This window comes from Drosophila miranda, chromosome XL (genome assembly GCF_003369915.1).
Source record: "Drosophila miranda strain MSH22 chromosome XL, D.miranda_PacBio2.1, whole genome shotgun sequence".
Lineage (NCBI taxonomy): Eukaryota > Metazoa > Arthropoda > Insecta > Diptera > Drosophilidae > Drosophila > Drosophila miranda.
In genome coordinates, this window is record NC_046673.1 from 24289565 (window position 1) to 24311079 (window position 21515).

Here is a 21515-nt window from a genome sequence, read left to right on the forward strand (position 1 = left end):
GAGGGGCTGTCGGGGTATTCGAAATTACAACACGACCTCATTAGCAGCAAATATTTTGGCGTTTCTCGGTGCCACTCACTCACTCACTCACTCACTCACTCACTCTGTCGCTGTCTGACTGTCTCTGTCCCCTCCGAAGCCCCTCTCTCTGTGTGAGTGCAGTGCACAGATAGATGGGACAGAGATACATTTGTATATTTAAGTACTTTCATGGTTAGCGCGTAAATTAATGGTTAAGCCATCGTCGTCGGTAGCTGGTGGTCGGTCGTGGGGGTTGCCATTGGCGTTCCCGTTGCCCTGGGCCGCGGGCTGTGGGCTGTGGGCGGCCGACCGCACGGCTGCCGAGAGCAGGTTGGCAGGCCGTCTAACGTACCCTCAAAAGAAGGGGTTGAGTGGGGACAGTCCATTATATGGAACCAGAGATGAGCACGTGATTGTGAGGGTTTTGGCCGTCTCTTTGACCGATACTCGAGGTCTATCCGTACTAGTCCAGTCGGCTCTTTTGGCGAGCAGAATTCTCTCGTTCCTACTGCTAGCAAAGGGGGCACTCTCATCTCTATGATAGCTCCATCTCTTGGCCATATTCTGGCCGCATGATTAGATTTTAGCCATAGGAAACACGTGCTAAATGACCGCCCGGCCACGGCACGGCCGCCAAAAACAAATCAAAATCCAAAATCGAGCAACTGTGCATTGGATATAGAAATAGCGCATCCTTCGATTACTCCCCGCCATCATCCTGTCCTGCCATCATCCCCCTAGCATCATCATCTCAGCAGCCCGTCAACCCACCTGGTGGCATCCTATGACAACGGCATCCGGCATCCGGCATCCGGCATCCTATCCAACGAAATCCAAGACACGGCTGCAATCTTGTGCGGATTTCGTGGGGATTAATTAAAATTGCCAATTACGAATTCATTAAGGCTGATCAAATTCTGGCCCGGGCCATTAAGGAGGCTTTCGTTACGGTCTGCCAAGCAGCCAGGCAGCTCGAGTACTTGCCAGTGCTCTCCTCCTCATCCTCATCCTCATCCGAGCCTCCGATGAATCGCTTCATCAAGCAGTCCTTCAAGGAATCGTCGGATGATTACGTATTGAATTTGGATATCGAGTTTTTGATATTTTCAAGTATTTTTTGGCATGTAATATGTCACTTAGTCACATTTCAGTTTCACTTCAAAGACATACATACGTAAATCAAAACGTAACAATCTCTACAATTAAATTCTTTGCTTTGCGGATTTCCTGCAAGTTGTGTGGTTAATAATAATAGTGCACATCAAATTCGATTGGTATGGCTGATCCGAGTGAGACCATATACAACTTGATTGCTGGACAGGGGACGACCATGACGCCCCTGTACACGATCATGATGCACGCAGAACTGGAAGGCCAGAAGGAGCTGGGACCGGAAATGGCGGAGCTGCTGGAGTGGCTGGGACGCTGCTTGAAGATTGTCATTTCGGACGGACGTGTCCTGATGGGAACGTTTCTGCAAACGGATGTTGATGTCAATATAGTCCTCGGCAACTGTTCCGAGTATCCGGTGGAGAATGGACTGCCCAAATTCTTGGGCACCGTAAAAGTCCCATGCGAGCACATTGTCTGCATGTGCATCCACGGGGGACCCTAAGCCCCAAAGGCGCGGTACAGTACAGTCCAGACCTTTCTTGGATTCAATTCAACCGAATAAACTTGCATTTGAAAGCCGCCAGAGGTTTTACAAATTAGAAGACCCAGAAAATGTGATACCGAATTGCAGTTTTGAAATTAAATTTCCATTTTACCATACTCTCTCCCAGAGAAATCAATTTCAGCTCAGAATTGCTGCTCTTTGAGGAGGACCCTTAACAGCAGAGCTCACTCATCCGAACAATGCCTTCCCCATCCCCTTTCCCATCTCCATTCCCAGCCCCGTTCTCGGAACAGATTAAAATCAAATGGGGCATTTAGAGTTGTCGATCCCTAAGTTGCCCAGAAACCCTACCAGGAGGGAGGGGAGTCGAACTAGTCTTAATTTAACCAAAATAATACACCGCATACTTCATTATCGTCTCATTGTCGGCAGTCGGCAGTCGGCAGTCACCAGTCGGAGGCAGATGATTACGGGAAGGACGTGGCCTCCTGCCGGATTTCTAATTAATTTGCGCTGACATTGGCGGCAGTGGCAGTGGCAGTGGCAGTGGCAGCGGCAGTGGGGATCACCGCTCCACTCCTTTGCACTCCACTCTACTCTACCGCCGGAGATAGTCGCCAACTGCTGACATGCAACAGATTTATATCGTTATTTGTTTGCTGTCTGCCGCCGCTCCAGCCTGCTGTGGCAGCCTGTTGTGGCAGGCAACCCGTCGCTGCAGCTGCAGTCGGGGGCTCACTTTTGATTGCCTGTTCGCTGGCTGTCGAGAGGAGACAAAGGCGCCGCATGACGACAACGAAGCCAAAACGAAATGCTAATGGGAATGAAAATGAAAATGAAAACTGTGTCGCCCATCACTCAACCCAATCCCAGCTCGACTCAACTCAACTCGACTCGAGTCAAGTCAAGTGGCTGAGGACCGCCCGACAGATGACAGCAGCATCCAATCCGAGGACAGAGGGCTAAGCTCTGAGGACCCACTAGACTCCATAGAAGAGTTCTCAGAAATGGCAACTATTCCTAGATTTTCCGAATCTTGTGAGTTTCGCTTCAAAAGGAGCATTAACTCTGATATCCTGGGCAATACTACAGCAAACTGCAGGAACTACAGCTGCAGCAAAGATGATTGAAGGAATAAAATGCTGGAAAAGAGCAGTGATGCCCCTACAGCCTTTTTCCGGAACAATCTGTCCTTTGTTTACCCGATACTCAAAGAATATATTCGATTTTTGGTGGAAGTGGATATGTGTAACACCCAGAAGGAACCATTTCCGACCTCAGAATCAATAGCCGATTCGATATAGACATGTCTGTCTGTCCGCCCGTCTTTATCTGGGCACACAGATCTCAGAAACTATAAGAAGAACTGTTACCACAAATGCTCAGTCTCAAAAAAATGAAAATAAATACAATGTCAGACGTTAAATGGATTTCTTTCCATCAGGTAAATCTATGCTCGCAAATAAAAAAATAAATTATAAATTAATTTTCCCCTCTTTTAGATTTGGAAAACGTTAGAGCGGTGCATTCCAAGACCTTTTAAAAAAAAAAAACTAAAGTTTTCCTGTTTTTCCGTCCTTTTTTAAAATTTGCATCTTATTTTTTGGTCGGCTTGTCCTATTTTTGTGACGAGCTGACGGCATTGCTGTCCCAGAACTTTCGCTTTCGTTCAGTTCTCAATCTGGTAGCATCTGGAAATTATGAGTTTATTAACACGGCCATTGACTAATTGGACTAACTTGGCCTATTGCCAGCAGCTGCAGATTATGGCCGAGAGGGCAGAAAGCACGACAAACGGCAAAGTGTTGCAATTAATTGTATTTTGGCAACACATTTGGCTATGGGCATGTCTCTTGGGGACCATCAAATCAATAGGTATCATTAAGACCCATCTGGACAGCTGCAGGAAAGAGACAAATTAGCGACGAGTGCAGAGATACACAACATACAGGAAGAAGAGAGAGGGACAAGGTACATTTAATACTTAGCAGAGCAAAGCTGTACCTGCTACGCAAAATACCTTGCAGGGAGAGGCTTTACTCCGATCCGTAATCAGAGATGCTTTGTTCATTCTCTCCCACCAGTCTGTGTGTGTCCGCGTCCGCGTCCCCGTCCCCGGCCCAGTCCGACCGCCGAAAGTCGCGTATTTGCATATTTTTAATAAACTGCTAGCAAAATCAACTGAAGCGAGAGAGCATGTGTGAGCGTATGAACTTGACATCAAAATGAACAAGAGCAACAAGAACAACAAGAACAACAACAAGAGAAAGGTTAAATCATATTTGACAAACAACAAGGAACAGAGGAGGAAGAGAGACGCAAATAGAAGGAAGCAGGCGGAACGAGAAAATCACATTGAAGCATTCGTGAAGACGGGAAGGGGGAGGCAAACAGAAGGAAGCACGCATGTGTTCATCCGTCAGGCGATGCCGTGAAAGGGATGGGCAGACTGTGGGCCCGGCAGACAAGGTGTCTGCGTCGACGTCTGTAAGAGAGAAGGCCCCCAACCTCCCCGTCTGCCATTCTGCCATATGACACATAAATATGCTCCCCGCTGACGCCATAAAACAATGTACAAATAAAACAATACTCCTACAAAATCATCAGAGAACAGCAGCAGCAGCAGACCTCAACAGCTGGAATTGATGACAATGTGAAATCATTCACAGTGTGCTTGCAATGAAAATATATCTGAAGGTAAGTGCAAAAATCAAGGAAAATACTTCTGTGTAATCGTAGGCAAATATATGTTCTACATACATATGTATGTACATACGTATGTAAAACAATGTACATATATTCCATGTGTCCAAGCTGTACTTATAATTCACCTTCCCTAACTCATTCACCCTCTGACTCTGGCTTCTTGGCTGCAGCAAGTGCAGTTGTGAGAGCCGACAACAACCGAGAGAGCAGACAAATAGCGGAATCGACTATGCTTAGACAGAAAATCTCTCCCGCTCTCCCGATCGGCATGCGTGCAGACGAAGCCGATCGCCGCAGCTAGAATAAGTAGTCACAAAAGCGAATTTATGCACGAAGGTGAACAACCGTTTTATGTATGTACAACTGAAGCTGCTTGGGAGATTTCTCCCACTCTAACAAGTGTGAATGATTTGTCTCGAAAGCATAAGGGCGTGTGCAGGGCGACAAAGAGAACAAGGCCAGGCAAATCAAAGCCCAAGACAAGAGAGAGCAGCACACTCTCTCCCTCGCTTGAAATGTTGAACCTGTCAGAGCGTTGATGATAACATTGAGGACTGAAGTTAGGAAGTTTGTGCTCCGTTCCTCATCCCGTCCGCCCAGCAGCGGAGGTGGGGTGCCTTCGACTTTTTTTAATACCCTATTCGAGAAGTATTATGATTTCTGACAACGCAGTGGAAATACTTAAAGTGTGAATGAGATAATTGAAGCTTGATACAGATTTGGTGAATATATGATATAACAGCAGAGGACCTGCAAGGGTATATCTACATTCGGCTACCGACTTTTGCGTTTGCGACTCTGCTTCGTTTCTTTGCTCGTATTTCCACCAGCTGACTGCCTTATTTTTTTGTCAGCGACAAATCGACATTTGCTACGTTAAATGCTGATCAAATACACTTCCGCTCGTTTATCTGTGTAAATATTTGAGCAGTCTTGTGGGGCACGGGAAGGGGGAAGGGGAAGGGGGAAGGGGAAGAGGAAGGTGAAGTTGGTAACAAGTTTAGAGCCAGGACACAGAGCACAATGGGGCGGGCAATGAGACAGAATGGAAAAGAAATGACGCAAGAAAAGTTGAAAAACTTGACTCAATGAACCCCAACCCCAACCCCTCACCCCAGCCGCCTCTTATCACACACAATTGAATTGTTAAAGAGGGCTGGAAGCTAAAAGAAATCTGTTGACAGGAAGAGAGTACCGTACACCGTACACCGTACACCGTACCGAAATAGAACCCAAGGCCCGAGTGTCAAAGTGTCCAATGGCAAATTTGGGGCTTCGCCCCAGCAAAGGGCACCCTTGGTAGGGCAAAATTAAAATTGACATTTGTCTCGTCGACTTACCTCCGCCGGGAACGTATACCCCTCCACGCTGTGCTCCGATCCGAACTGATCGTTCAGGCCGTAGTGCATGTGGATCTCATGGAAGCGGTAGCGGTACGACAGCGGACCCCCCGAGATGTTCACGGGCGTCTGCATGCCATCGTAGTTGGCCACCGTGTCGTTGCCGGCCGTGAAGATGACGCTGTGTCCGGTGTTGGTGATTAGTCCGGATATCTACAGAGAGAGAGAGAGATAAATTGGAGGATTGGATAGGTCTTCGCGGCTCTTCACTTATTAATCGCTCACCCTATGTTTGTCGATATGCATGGGCCTCAAGTTGGGATCGAAGAGCAGGCGCTGCGGCTCCAGATTTACGGGGGACTGACGTCTGCCCTTGTTGCAGAGCGACCACTCCGGATTGATGAGGCCCCAGAAGGCAGGTCCTGCAATGATGAAAGTCCATCTTCAGATTTAGCTACGAAAATTGTCAAATCGATGCGTTTGCATTGGTGCCAGAGAGATTTATGAATCCACTTTGCCTCAAACAGTTCCCAAAAAGTTTCCTTTGCCTACCACAATCAGGGCAGGGCAGGGCAGGGCTATGGGGCAGCAAAAACTTGCCACAAATTGTATAATGGCCAAAACGGAAAGAGAGAGAGAGAGAGAGAAAGAGTGAGAGAGTGGGGCGGGACCTGACCTCCATTACAATATTTGTCTGCATCTGCATAGGTGTTGGCCTGCGTCGGTTTCGCCTTTTTGGTTTTCCCCGTCTCCCCATTTCCATGTCTGTTTCCATGTCCTTGCGCTCCTTTTTGCCCCAGTCCGCCGTCCCCCAGTCGGAGGACTGCTTTAATTTTGTGCGGTTTGCTTAGTTTCCCCCCCCTTCGCTCCGTTGCCCCGCTGCCCCGCTGCTTCCTTGTCGGGTCTGACCATAGGGCAAACAGTAAAATTGCTGGTTTATCTTCGGTTCTGTCTGTCGTTGGCTTTGGCTTTGGTTTTGGCCAACTTTATCCTGGCTGGGAGCTTAATTTATGGCAATATGAAATCAAGTCGAGCTGGTCTAAACAATTGTCGCCGGGCCACACAGGGCGCATGGGAACAAGGGATGGGAGGAGCAGAAGGAACACTCTGAAAGCTCTTTTATTGCGTGTTTCATTCCCATTCTCACAGTTCCATCATTCATGGAGATCATACATACATATATGATGAATGGTTTCAATATTCCATAGTCCTTTCCAATTTTATTACTGCGAGTATGTCCTCCCATTCACAATCCATTATTCGGCATTGCTTCGCAGCCCAGAAGAAGAGTCCATTGGACTGGGTCTCAATGTAAGCCTTTTGCACATGCATATCTTCGGATCTATCCTATTTAGTGATTTGATGCCATTCCCTGCCACATACCTTTCGTACTATATATGTACGCTCTTCTCTTAAAATAAACCGATTATGCTACTCTCTCTAGCGGCTTAGACTGTTCCATTCCGGAAAAACCTTTCATCGCCTCCTCATTCCCATTCCCATTCTCATCCTCGTCCACATCCTCATCAACTCCATCTACTTGTAATCCCATTTATGGCACACATTCCCACAGAGCCAGTTGCCACTTGCCACTTGCCACCTCCTTTCCATAGCTGCAGCGATGCAGGGCTGGAGCGGCCTCAGCCATCCATAAAAATGACTCGCCTGAGGGCGCATTGCGTATACGACACGTAGTGCTGCATGGGGCATGGCGCACCCGGAGAGCGAGCGGAGGACAGCACAGGACAGGACAGGAGTGTGCCCGAGAATCAACACGTTCGCGTCAGCCGCCATATCGGGGCGAGAGGCCGCAATCAAAAGCTTCAATCATAGATATGCCACGTACACGCGTTTAAGCGATTGTTGACCTCAACGATGCCATCGCATTAGCCGCCGAAAAGAAAGCTCGCGGGGAGATCCCAATGAAAAGTACGGCAAAAATAACACTAAACCCCTGGGAGAACAAGAGAAAAAAAAGAGGTAGCCCCCAGATGCTGTCTAGAGATGACGGCGTGATTCGTAGATGCGCCGATTCTTCCTGGACGTACAGTCCAAGAGGCAGGTAATCTGCAAGATGTTGAGTAAGTGCTGCCGTCTCTCAGGCACGTCCATTAATTCCTGTTTCGTTCAGCGGAAATCGGAAGCGTCGTGCTTGTGTGTGTGTTTGATTTTCGTGTCACGGCACCACCACCACCACCACCACCACCGATGCACCGCGTTGCAGCACGCGATGGCGGCGCGGAGTTGCATGAAGAGCAGCAGATAGCGATGGAGGATATTGCAGTCTCGAGTCTATTAAATTGCGGTCTGGCGTCGGGTTCCGTTCGGTGGGGGTGGGGAGGTGGTCTGGTAGTGGGAGTTGCGCCTTGCTTCGAGTCAATGAGGCAATTGCCAAACGATTTTAGCAGCCATTAACAACATTAGTGGCTTGGCTGACTCGCTGCCTGGCTGGCTGGCTCCCTGGAGTTTCACCGTTCTCCTTCTTCCCTTCGTGTGATGGTTAGGGGAACCCCCCCTCCCGACTGAAGTTGGAGCTGGTCTGGGCCTTGAGGTATGCAGCACGCTTCGTTTGATTTCGTTTGGGTTGCCTTTATTTGACTCGTTGCGAGTGCAAATCACGTTAAACAAGTGGCACGTTGCAGCTGGGTGTCCTCTCTTTCCTTCAGCGAGGGATTTTCCTGGTCCCAGTGCCGGTCCCAGTCCCGGTCCCAGTCCCGGTCCCGTGTCCTGGCTCCTGTTCCTGCCATGTATGCAATGCTTATGCAAATTTATTTATGCCAAAGAGACACAAAGTTCGCCTGGATTTCGGTTGCAATTTGTTGACAACACGTGTTACTATGTCCCCACCTATACTCCACACCCCCCTAGCCCCTTGCGGGCCCGTTTTTCCACATTTCCCTTCGATACGGGAATGGACTTTTTGCAGGAGATCATCTGGCACTCGCTTCGGCTTTCTCTCTGCGCTGCCTCTCTCTGTTTGATTTTTTCCCGATGCCCACTTCTCCACCTCCACCTCCACCTCCCCCTTGTCACCCTCTCCCTCAGTGTTTTACCCCGGAAATTCGAGGGCCCTGGGGGTGTTCCGAAATCCAATTCAAAATTCAAAGCACTTGAACTTATTTATGCATTTGTCTTGTGCAAATGGCGTCGCTCTCTAATAAGATTAAGAAGGATGCTTTCACACAGGGAGAAAGAGAGCGCGAGAAAGGGAGAGAGAGTGCCGGGCAGAGTGGCTGTGCGACAGAAAGAGAGCCGTGCTTATCGGCTGTCTGCCGTCCTGTCTGGACATAATCTCCACGGACCTTTCGCCTCCCCGCCTTCCCCCCGTGTGACACATGGCGAAATGTACGCCGCCTCCATTTGGCGGAGTCTCCGTCTCAGTCTCAGTCTCCGTCTCCGTCTCAGTTGGGAGTCCCCGTCGGAGTCCTGGAGTCCTTGCTTATCACGTTCCAGGGGATATGCCCCAGACAATGGCGCAAAAAAAAGGAAAGTTGCTCCAGCTACTGCTCCGGTGACTGGCCTTCTCCTCTGCCTCGCTCTTCCCCGCTCCCTCCGCCCCGACTCTACTTTGTCTGCCTTTCCATTTGACAGCTGCAAATCGGCTTCGTCTCTCGATGGTGCTTTCCCCGTGGGAGCAGCACAGCCCCTCCCCCGGCGCCGGCTCCTCCGTCGTATCCAGCGGCGTGCCTTTTTCCATGCAGTTCACGCGTGCAGCTTCAGTCGCTGGGAAAATCGTTTTACACCGGCAACAACAATGCCGTCCATGGCTTTGGACTCTCCTCCTCTCCTCCCCCCCCCCTCCCTCTCTCACGCAAATGAGTGCAGTATTACCCCTCTCGCACACACAAGCACACAGGTTGGGGGGCTGCCAGTACGGGACGGAACGGGACGGGACGGGGCGTCACGGCTCTCTTTACTTCTCTTTACTTTGTTGCTTAAGCGACGCGTGCTCCTCGTTTGGCAGAAAATTTTACTTTTCGCTTTCGTCCGTCGCGGTTATTGTTGTCCGCCGACAGTCCCTCCCCCTCTCGCTCACTCTGAGCTTTGATTAAAATTTACTTTGTTGTTGGTATTTATGAAACTTAAACCCTAAAGGGGGGAAGGGGGGCAGGGGGGCAGGGGAGAGGGCTTCGGCTTACCTGAGATTCCATCGTATGTCCACCAATCCTCCCAGCTGACGGCGAGGAGCACTGCAATGAGAACGAGAGAACGGGAGCCAGAGTTGATTCATAAGTCGGCGACAATGCGGAAGACGTGGTTTGTTTGGCTTAAACTAATACGCAATGATGCTACAACGGCAACAAAGGACCAATCCCCGGGCCAACGCGCGGATCAGCAGGAGGTACACTCGGGGGCAGGGATAGGGGGCAGGGGGAGCCCTATCCTCTGGATAGCTTCCTCTTCGCTGCCTTCATCTCACACGCTTGGATCTGGATCTCCTGAGGATCTCCTGTCTTCAGCGCAATCGCATTTCCCCCTCCGCCCCAGGCGCCATCGATTCGCAAACTTCAGTTCCATCCATCTCATGTCAGGGCTGTCCGAGCCCTACTTTTCCCTCCCTCCCTCCCTCCCTCCCTCCCTCCATCTGTCGGGGCATCCAGGCAGCCCTTTTTTTTGGGGGGTCCTGGCGCTCCTTCGTGCTGTGCTTTTCGTCCTGCACTCTGTGGAAATGATTTTTGCTTACTTGCCTTTTAATTTTTTCGTGTCGTTCTCGTTTCTCGTCCGTTTCGTTTCGTTTCGTTTCGTTTCGTCTCGTTCCGTTTCGGTTTTTGCCATTGCCTTTGCCTTTGCCTTTGCCTTTGTTTTGTGGCTGCCTTTTGCCCTCTCTTCCGTGCCCCGCCCGTCCTGTAAATTCACTTCCGTCACTTGTTAACTTTAACATTCATCGACACTTTTTGCCTTTTGGCCCCAACACCGCCCACCCGCCTCGACCCCCCTTCTCACTCTCTCTCTCTCTCTCTCTCACTCTCCGTTTTTCGTGGCCCCGGAGCTGAAGCACTTTGTTATTTTGACAGCCGACAAAAAAGCGGGCCAATGGCTTTGGCCAAAACGCCCCTTGCCCGCATGCCCACAGGGCCGCCCTCCCTGCTTCTTTCTCAGACGAGCAACCTGCACTTTTTACTTTCCTTCCGCGACTCGAATCAAAGTCAAGAAATGTTGAGTCATTAAAACGCGTTGCCCATTCCTGGGACACCCCATTCCCCATTGCCCACCCCCCACAAAGTGCAGTGTGAAATGCACTGCAGTTTCCGGAAGGGAACGGTGCAACTTTTCCGAGTCGGTGAGAACACCTTGAGAGCTCGACTTCCACCACTCGAGATATCTTTGTGGAAGTTTGCTGGCAGGCACGAAGGCGGGTGAGGTGAGGACTCCTATGGGATGCCATCAGGAAAGGGAAGGGCAGTGGTTTCTTATAGAGAGTTGTGTTCCGCGCTGATCGGCAGCCGATAGAGAGAATGGGTCTGCCCGCAGTGCAATTTCGAAATCAATACGCCCATGAAGTGGTGCGCGATCTCGACAGCTCTTCGAGAGCTGCCCTCACTTTTGTAGTCCCCCTTGAAAATACTTCGAGCAAGAGCAGCGGAAAAAACCTTGAAAATTCGCAATGGAAGTGTGAGAGGGCAGAAAAATTGTGAAAAGTGGCGAAAGGGGCGAAAAGAGCGAAAAGGGGTGCAAATGTAAAGAGCAACCTCAACCGAGAGTAATACCAATAATAACAATAATAATAATAATGCAATGTCATGGGCACTGATTGAAATTAATGGATTTCTAAATGCTCTGCGTCATTGCAGTGCCCTGCGCCCCGTGCCCCGTGCCCCGTGCCCCGTGCCCCGGGCCCCGTGTCCCTGGCACCCAACCGAAAGGATGGCGACCTCGCTGTCGACAAATTGTTGCTGTGGCAGAATGTTGCGCCCTGCGATTTACATGGCCACGACCGACTGCCTCTTGTGGGGCACACTTGAAGCTTAATTCCATTTTAATGTTTTTCTGCAGCCCCGAAACCGAAACCGAATAGCCCTCGAACTGAAACAGAATCTGAAGCTGAAGCTGACTTTGAAGCTGAATCTGGAAGTGGGACAAAACGCTTGAGCGGAAGCCGCAGCAGCAGCCCTGATCCCAGACACTGATTCCGGACCCGAATCCGAATCCGAATCCAAGCTAAACTATTGCCCTCATCCTGTTAGCCCTGCCCCTCCCTCTGCCCCCGTCTCACGCATCAGTTTGTTGCCTTATATTCTCCCTTTTTTTCTGCAACTTGTGCATGTGGTTTTTTTTTTTCCAATTTAAGCGAAAATTAATGACCTCCCGAGGGAAAAACTTTTTGGTTTTTGGTTCAAGGACTCGGCTGGGAACCAGTGCTCGGCAATGCCATGGCTCCATCGTTCAGTTCATCCCCCCCATCAGGACATCACCTGTTTCTTGATTTGCGCAGGCAATCGAATTCCCACTCAAATACCAGCCCGGGCCCCACTCCGTTGCCCTAGGATTCCAGTGTGAGGATCGGCTCACACGCATACATTGGAGTGGACCCGAACAGAGCCGAGAAGAGGCCTTCGGCTCCGGGAGATAGCAACTGATTTCGAACGATCTTCGCCTCCCCTTTCCTTTTCTCCCTCTGGCGCTCCGCCTCCTCTTACTCCTCCACTGCTCCTCCACTCGCACTGCTAATCGAAATCATAAAAGGCAACAAAATGTTGAACAAATTTCTATGGCTGCCCCCGCGAGAGGACCCTTCTGGTCGGAAAATGTCATGGCAGCGCATCCGTGTTGTCCCCCTCTTTCGCTCTCCCTTTGGCTTGGCTTGGCTTCGGTTTGTGGTTGTCGCTTTTGTGGCTGCCTCTTTCTTTCCTTCTCTCTTTCGGTGCCCCACCGCACCTCCCGACGTCCTTTGCCGTCGCTGCCCTTAGTATTAATTACAAATGAAATTTCCTTATCATTTGACAACTCTCTGTCTGCAGGGCCGTCTGGGGCCGTCCTCTCTCCCTCTGGGGCTCTCCTCTCCCTCTGGGGCTCCCTTGGCCTCCAGGCGTCCGTCCCTTGTTTAGGGCCAATAAGCGAAAATAGTTGCTGCTAATTGTTGTTTTGTCGTTTACGGTTATGGCCAATGCGTGCTAATTGTCCGCCGCCCTTTGGGTCTTTCTCTCTTCTCCTCTCTGCTCCTCCTTATTATTCTTTCTCATCTGGTCTTTGTTTCATGCTTTTCAATTTCAATTTCGATGTCGGAGAGTTTTATTTCGTGTTCGGTTCGCTCAGGAAATTAACGGTGACACTTTAGTTGCGCTCAATTTCGTCTGCCTTTTCCCCGCCTCATTCCCCCTCGCCATCCCCTTCCCATTCTCTCCTTTTCGGCCTTTACCACTATCTCTTTCTCTTCCTCCTCGTTTTCTTCTCTCTCTCTCTGCTTGCAATTGTCCTCCCCTCCTGCCCCACCGCCCCACCGCCCCCCTGCTATTTGTTTGCTGTCGTCGGCGTCTCCTGTCCATTTAAAAACGCCCCGTAAACATGGCCGACTCCTGGCGCGCCCAAAACAAAAAACCCATGGCCCCCACATTCATACGACGAACCGACTATCAGATGCCCTCTTCCCACTGAGAGCAAACGAGAGGCGCTGCCGCATGACGCGCGACGATACTCTTACGAAATAATTCAGTATTTAAGTTTTCAGTAATTTTCTGGTATTTTGGAGACCAAACATCGTTCCCAGCCATAGTTCAAGGTACAGTTCTGTTCTCTACGATTGCCGGGTACTACAGCAAGGGGGACAGCGTCATTTAGTGGGTATTAGAAGGGGGGTTTCGAGGGGGGCGGAGGCGAAAAAAGGATTGACGTGCGCATTTTAGTCACGCTGTCGCGGCTTTTTGCCTTTTTGCCATTTTAGCTGATTGTTTTTGTTGTTGTTTCCCTTCATTCCTGGCAGATGGTGGGGGGACGGGACGGAGGGGGGCTACACACACGCCATGTGTCGTTGGTGGGGATATCAGGATATCAGGGAGACACCAGAACATCAGCTCCTGCCTGCGGGTAACATAATATTTTGTTGATGTTTGCCCAACTTGATTATATCTATCACTATCATAATATACCCCGTCCACGACCACGACGACGACGACGACGACGACCACGCCCATCGCCCATCGCCAACCATATGCAAATTTCCCAAAAGCGCCCTTGCATGTGGAAACTCCTGCGAAGCCGGTACCCAAGGATCTGATGGGATATCACAGGATAACGCGGGATAAAGACCAGTGGGAAGGTGTGTTTGGGATGATCGCGGGGAAAGGATTGGATTGGTTTGGTTCTCAAGAAACTGTGCAGGTGGCACCAGCAGTACAGTCAGATTCGTGAGTCCATTCACTTATGGGAGATTTGGTAGTAGAGCGGTGGTGGAATCACTCCCCGATTCGTAGCCAACAGACAGATCGATGTTTGCTTCCAGGCTGCCACACACCGACATGGCTGATTCCTTTTGTTTAAATCATTGTTTCTGCCCCTGTCCGCCCATCCTTAGCCGCTGCTAATTCATTGGACCAGTCTTTGGGGGGGGGGGGGGGGGGGGGCCGAGCGCCGAGGACTCCTCCGCGAGGCTGGTGCGCGAGTAATATGCAAATAGCTCAAGGAGTGTTCCCCGGGCTCCGTGGCGTGGGCTCCGCTTTTAAAAGCGCAAGCAAGTGAAAGCTTTCAATCAATGTCGCTCGCTCGTCTCTGCCCCCCGCCCCCCACTGCCCCCAACGGAGCCCCATCTGGGGGTACACGCCTCTGGTTTTTTTTTTTTTGTGGCCAGCTTTGGCTTTTAATTTCTATTGCTACGATTTCATTTTTTAGTTCTGTTCCATTCCGTTCCGTTCGGTTCGGTTCGGTTCGGTTCGGTTCGTAGAGGTTCTTCTCGGTCAGGTCTGGTCTGAAGTAACCATTGCCATTGCCATTTCCATTTCCATTTCCCCACCTTCCCACTCTACCTATCGGCCGCTACCATCACTGTGTGTAGCTCTGGGCCACACCTCGTTCTTTGATTTTTATTAAGTTTTGTCGACTCGGTTTTTGCTTTCGTGTGTCCGCCACAACGCGTCTGCCACCGTCGCGACCGCGACAGCGACCGCGTCCGTGTCCGTGTCCGTGTCCGCCCGGCCACGCCTTTGTCCTCGCCTGCCTTGGCACGCCCTTTGCCCTCCGCTTGGCTAATGGTAAATGCCATTTCAATTACGTACAGAGTACTAAAATTTTATGCCTCTGCCCCGCTCCCGGTCCCGCTCCCCGCCGCCCTCCTCCTCGCCGCCTCTCTGTTTTTGCTTTGTCGATTTCCATTTGCGCTTTAAGTGCATTTGCACAATGGAAGACTGGAAGGGAAGGGCGGGAAGATGGCCAGACGGGAAGACGGGAAACGGGGCGGATGGTGGCGGGGTGTGGGGGCCATTGGGGCTTCAGGGTGCGGCCATAATCAAACATCAATCCGATAGGTTGCCTCCATCCATCCATCCATCCATCCATCCATACGTACAATATGAGTATTCCACATGAAACGTCCCGGAAGTGCCGGCGGAGGAGTGACCCATATGATGTGCCACTGATTGTGGCATCAATTTGCATGCGCCATAACGTTGAGCCAAGATTTTCATTTAAGGACATCCTTAAAGAGTTGCCTGAGGCCACACTTTGAATTCCACGCCGAAAGAGTCGTGTGCCAATGAAATTATATTGCGTATCATTTGTTCCACATTATTTGAACATATCATTAGTCGGAATATCGCCTACATATATGTATGTATCTTTTAGCTGCCGTAGATGCCTCACATCGATCTGTGAAGTCTCTGGCATTTAAGGCAGGAATGAACGGGTGCAAAAGACAGGACGGTTAGAGGAAAAGGAAGAAACAAAAAACACACCGACCCACAGCCAACCTCAAAAATCCGTCTTTTTGCGCCTTCCACTATTTTGGTCGTTTATTTTGCGGCCGTGATGAAATCCGTGAACAAAGCTCTGCTCTGCCGCTGCCTCTCCCACGCGTGTGTCAAAAATGAACATAGAACTAAAAAACAAAACGGGAACAAAGACGGGCAAAACTCTCATAGCGTTGTCGTGTTTGTCCTCTTGTTGCTGGTGTTTTTGCTGTTGCTGTGCTTTTCTCACTAGTCATACTACCACAAGGCACGTCATAAAGTCAGAGCAAGGGAGCGGGACAGTTGACAATGCAAACGATGGAGAAGGAAGAGCGAGAGGGAGAGCGAGAGCCAGAGCCAGAGCCAGAGCCAAAGAGAGCTGAAAGCTGAGCTTGCAATGCAGCTGCAACTGTAACGACTGGGTATATGAGAGATGGAGCGGGATAGATAGAGCAGAGTGTGTAGAGGGAGCCGTCAGTCAGTCACTTTGGCTTTGCGTTTTTCGTAAGCAGCTTTCGGATCAGAGAGCATGGGAGAGTAAGAGCAAGAGAGAGCATGAGCTTAGAGCATGAGCTTAGAGCACGTGTGCGTAGAAAAGGTTCGGGCCTGAGTCTCTGGCAGTTCTGGAAACTTTCCTCTCCGTGCTTTGGGAAGATCATTCCTGTACACTGTTCCTCTCCTTCCAAAGATATCCTTGCTCTTCCTCTTTCTCTATGTCCAACTTTCCTTATATTTGGTACAAACACAAATCCAAAGAGAAAACTAATTTCAAACAAAGGAAACGGACAGACAGGGAGAGAGAGAGAAAGAACGAACCTTGCACTTAAATATTAGCAAAAGTTTTTATGCGAAAAAGAGAATCAGAGAACCGAGAAAGAGAGAGACACAGAGAGAAAGCGAATTAAGAATGTCAGGTTTAAGCGTAAATTTTCCACTGACACTGATTTGTTGCCTTTGCAGGTGGGGACAGAGCGAGAGAGAGAGAGAGGGTATGAGAGAGTGTAGCGGTGGGTGGGGCGCACCTGCTGGTGTAAGAGAGCCGCCCGCGGGCAGTGAGGAGAGCTAACAACTGAGTGACAGTGCTTGTTTGCTTCCGAGAGCACAGCTCCTGCCACTCCCCCCGCCAATGCCACCTTCCCCTGCTTTTTGCACTTAAACTTTGGCAAGTTGTTGCTGCTGCTGCTGCTGCACTCATTATTGTCAAGTTGCCTCCTACTCCATTCTACTGCTACTACATACATATATACATGCACACATGCATATACCCTTCACAAGGTTTATTCAATCAGAGGGTAAGTTCTGACACCACACACTCCCTCGCCCGGACTGGCCATACCTTTCATTCAGTGTACCTTGGGCCCGCTGCCCAGGAAGGAAGACATTTCGCACTGCATCCATACATGTGCCAGCAGCACATCCAATCCCATGCTTCAGGTGTGCCTCGGCGCCTTCCTTTGCTTGCCACAGGAGGCAGCAGGGTGGCAAGCACTCAAATTGTTGCTGCCAAATGCTGCCCAGCAAAAGAGCAAACAGTGAAAAGTTAAGCGAGCCCATTTTTGGTGTCACTTCCAGGGACTCACTCTCCCTACCATCCTCATCCCAGCCAGCTCCTCTGAAGAGTTTTAATGATGTTGCACGACTGTCTTCAGAGCGCTGAGTGACCGGATGACCGCAGAGTCGGGAGCAGCAGGAGAAAGCAGCAAGAGAAAGAGAGAGAGAGAGTCGGAATTGTTGCTGCACTTCGGCTGGTCGAAGGACTCGAAGGAGGACGGAGGACATCCCAGAGTATCCAAGTGACGGCGCCGTTAATTAGTCTAAGTGGAAGTGGGTGCACAAACTTCGAGTACACGCTGCCCCGTGCCCCTCCGCCCCGTGCCCACGTCCATTGTGTTGCCACCAATTGCTACTTTCACTTGGCCATCTGTAATCTGGCCTGGCCTGCTCTTTCTTTTCGGCGACTCTCTCTCCTGCTCGTGCTCGGGCTGGGTCCTCGCCCTGGGCCCAACTTCTGTTCACTTTTCGTTGCGGCCATTTAGAATGGGCATCCAGCGTGTGGCAGCCTGGCATTTTCCCGCCCCCTCCAGACGGGGGTTTATCCTGAAATGGCATTCCCGGACTTTGCAGGGTATCCCCCAGTGCTCATTTCTCTTCGCCTGATTCCAAATCATAGGTACATCCGTCTCCAGGGTATCCCCAACTCTATTGGTTGGCATTTTTTCATTGCTCTGGGCCCCAGCCTCGAAGGACTCGGAGGAGCCAGCCAGCCAGGCGAGCGAGCTCGAGTGAATCTCAAGTGAGTCTCGACCGCTGAGTGGGGCCGAAGGAGAGCGAGCAGAGGATGCCAGATGCCAAATGCCAGATGCCAGAGGATGGCGGAGAAGGGTTCAAGTTGGGTGTATTCATTTGTATTCATTAGATTCGCCTTGAAAGTGAGTGACCGTAACGGGCTAACGGGGAAGGCCCCTGAGATTGGGGACAGAGCCAGCCCCAGCCCCAGCGAATGCTCGTATGCAAAGCGAATTCCGCCAAGATCGGATTCCCACTCCCAATCCCATTCCCATTCAAGGATATCTGGCTAACTGGACAATCAATATCGCCAATCCATGACTCTTTCTACATCGTTTCATCGTTTCCTTTCACTTTTCAGCGCATTTTCAGCGCACTTGCTACACTCAGCTGCCAGATGCAAGCCAGATTGGATTTTCCCTTTCACTTGGCGACACGACACTCATGAGGCAGCCGCCACCGCCACCGCCACCCGCGTTCTGGGGCCAAAGGCAAACGAATGGCAGCAACACTCATTATACATATAGTCTGTGGGGAGGGGCGGGACCTTGAATATTTCTCGCCGGGACACCACCCAAAATGTTGGCCAAACATTTTCCATTCTTTGGGAATCATCATTACGGCGGCTGGGGGCTGGGGGCTGGGGGCTGGGCTCTAAGGGGTGACGTGTGGTGGCGGTCGGGTGCTGTGCTGCAAAAGTTTTGTGCATCGAACACACATTCTTCATTAGCCGCGTGGCACATTTTTCTTTGCGGCTCCTGCGGCGGGCCGAGGCGCTGGAAAGTATGCTACACTTGTTGTTCCTCGCTCCGCGTTGTCCCTGGCCCAAAGCTGAAGCCTTTCCATGTGTGCGCCAGTGTGTCAGAGTGTGTGTGGTTGTGTGTGTGAGCCATGATAAATGAGCCATTGGCATTTATTTTCGTTTCAGTTTCATTTCAGTTCCGACGACGAGGACGGCGCTCAAAGAAATCGATGTCTGCTGATTTTTCAGACCTGACTACTGAAAATCACATTACACAACCCCGACACAACCCCGACACACCCCCCACACCGCCCCCACACCGCCCCCACACCGCCCCCACACCCCCAAGCGCACACATCACGGGGCGGCTAGTTCATCTAGGCGCACACAGGTGGCGCTAATGTGCCTGAAGCACCTTGAATGCTCTTGATTTGTTACCGAGCCAAAGGAAATTATGCCAATTTTTTGCCATTTCGTTGGGTCCAGCCCTCGCCCTCGCCCTCGCCCCCTACCCCTTATGTATTCGGGTGTGTGTTGGCGGCCCGGCCCGGCCCGGCCTATTCATTCTCCCAGTTGGGACAAAAGGATTGTGTGGCCTGAAGAGGCCACAAGAAGAGGCTGTGCAAATTCTCAAAAAATCAACGAAATTTAAGGCCAATTGGTGGCGGGGCGGGCCTTAAAGGTGGCTTTAAGCAAGGGCGACTGTCGGATGCGATTGGGTGCCACATTTGGGCGACTCCGACTGCTCGTTTGTGGCTAGATGACAGCATCACTTTTAATCTGAATTTCTCGAAGGAGGGACACTTGAAAATCAAATCGCATTTGACCAGCGAAGCATATCTGGGCCAGAGGACGAGACGAAACGAAACGAGTCGAAACGAAACGAGACGAGACGAGACTCCTGCGTCGTCCCAAGTGGCCAATGACGATGACGTCGGCACGTCCCGACAGGACCAGTCGATGCTTCATTTTTACACATGCTTTGCATGCGAATCCTGCGAACAAACAGGAGAAAACTTGGGCGAAACTTTCGAAGGAAAATCGGCCATCGTTTTGTGGTGCGAGGACTTGAATACCCTTAAGGATTGCAGATCCTGCCTGGGTTCCTTGCCAGCCATATACATGTTCCAGGGTCCTCGTCCTTCTTGGAAATCATAATACCCTGCGAAAGGGCAGAACAACAACCACATCTCGGACTCGTTCGTGCCGGAAGTTGGGAATTTTCTTGAGCAAATTTTTGGCATTTTTACAAAACGTACTTTGGGCCAATTTTATTAGGCAAAAGAAGCCTCTGCTCTCTCTCTTTCAGTTTTTCTGTGTGTTTTTTCTGGGGCACACGCAAAGCGGCAACAACAAGGGGTGGTGGCGGAGGAAGGGGCAACATTGCAACGGCATCGTCAACGTGCAGTCAAAAAGTTGTAATTTTAATTTAGCTTCTAACTGCCTCAAAAGACACACACACTGAGACTCGGAGACTCGGGGCGACTCGGGGCGACTCGGAGAGGGGGGTCCAAGGCGTTGAAAAGCCACAAAGTTGCACGTGCAACAGGAGGAGTACTGGTGGCAGTGAAGGAGGCTTCTTCTTTGGCTTTGACTGCTGTGGGTCTCGTCACGCATGCCACAGCCACTGCCACAGCACCTGCCACTGCACCTGCACCTGCACCTGCACCTGCAGCAACTCCAATCTGTGTCTGTGTGTGTGTGTGTGTGGCAAGTGGCCAGGAAGCAAAGAGTAGCAACAGAATGCAGGGGGGTGGGCATTAGGCAGACAAATTAAATAAACGAATTTCATTTGCATTTGGGCTTCTTCGTTTGTGCCTGCCCCAGGGGCAAATTAATTTCGAGCAAATCAAAAGGAAGCCAAAGAATGGGCCAAGAAACATCCTTTGGATAAGCATCCTTTGACAGAGCCAGAAGAGAACGCCCAGGAAATGCCTTGACTTTAGCTCTTCTGCAGATTATTCCATGGATTAATGGGTACCTGCAAGGGGATACCCCTTTGCCCCTTTGCCCCTTTGCCCCTGGCTGGCTTCACAAGGAAGAGTCTTTAAGGAGTCTCCAGCGAGTTCAAATATTTCTTGGAAGCCAGTTTTTGCAGAGTTTTCTTCTTCTCTCGGCCATCGCCATCGCCGACTGCCAATTGTCCAGGGCTCAAAATCAAGGCGAGTGTTTGCTGATCCCCTTTGAGTGATTTGCTTGTTCGACCCACGGACATCTGACCCTGAGAGGTGGCTGCACAGGCGAGGCGCCCCCTGCTCCGCCTGACAGGTGAGGAAAGTCCGAAAGGGGGAGGGGGGTGGTGAGGGGGGTGGAGGGTGGAAAACCAAGCCCAACAGCCAGCAATTAAGGCGAAAATCGGTTTTTGTTTCCACAACACACAAACACACACACACACTCAGACGCACACACACACACACAGATGGAATAATTTATGGCCAGGCATTGCAATGCGAGGCGAGGCCCCATGCTCCGTCCTCCATCCTCCGACCTCCGACCTCCGTCCTCCATCCCTGGCTGAATACTTAATGGCCGATAGCCGGGCGGACTGCAGCAAAACGCTTGCCCCACTCAATAATTGAATCAGTTAATAATGCAGCATAATGTTGCATAAATTATGGGCTATGCCAAATCGTAATTGCCCCAAAAGGCGCTGCTGCTGGGAATGGGTCGGAAAGGCAATCAGCAGAAGGATCTGCCGAGGAGCATATCTATATCTAATAGCCACCAATCGGAGCAGCATTTGATGGCCAGATCCCATCCGCTGGAATCCTCCAGTGGCAGAGTCGATAGCATTCACTCTCTTCATTAAAATTGTGTGTGAGTGCACTCAAAAGAGAGCTGAGTGGGGGGGGGGGGCTTTGCCCATGGGCAAGGTCAAAGAGCACACACACACACACACACACACACACACATGCTCGAACAGCCGT

General features: G+C 50.7%; 2 protein-coding genes across 2 annotated transcripts in view; one reads left to right on the top strand and one right to left on the bottom strand.

Annotated features, from left to right (window-relative positions):
• LOC108164923 (carbonic anhydrase-related protein 10) overlaps nucleotides 1-21515 on the bottom strand; it is a 50274-nt gene that overhangs the window by 12474 nt on the left and 16285 nt on the right. The window contains exons 3-5 of the mRNA XM_017300910.2: nucleotides 9825-9875; nucleotides 5971-6107; nucleotides 5686-5898 (exon numbers count right to left, since the gene is read on the bottom strand). Of these exons, the coding sequence (XP_017156399.1) occupies nucleotides 5686-5898; nucleotides 5971-6107; nucleotides 9825-9875 (401 nt within the window). The remainder of the gene's footprint in view (nucleotides 1-5685; nucleotides 5899-5970; nucleotides 6108-9824; nucleotides 9876-21515) is intronic.
• LOC108164924 (N-alpha-acetyltransferase 38, NatC auxiliary subunit-like) lies at nucleotides 1160-1794 on the top strand. Its single transcript, XM_017300912.2, has one exon. The coding sequence runs from the start codon at nucleotides 1298-1300 to the stop codon at nucleotides 1634-1636; it is 339 nt and encodes a 112-aa protein (XP_017156401.1). The 5' UTR covers nucleotides 1160-1297; the 3' UTR covers nucleotides 1637-1794.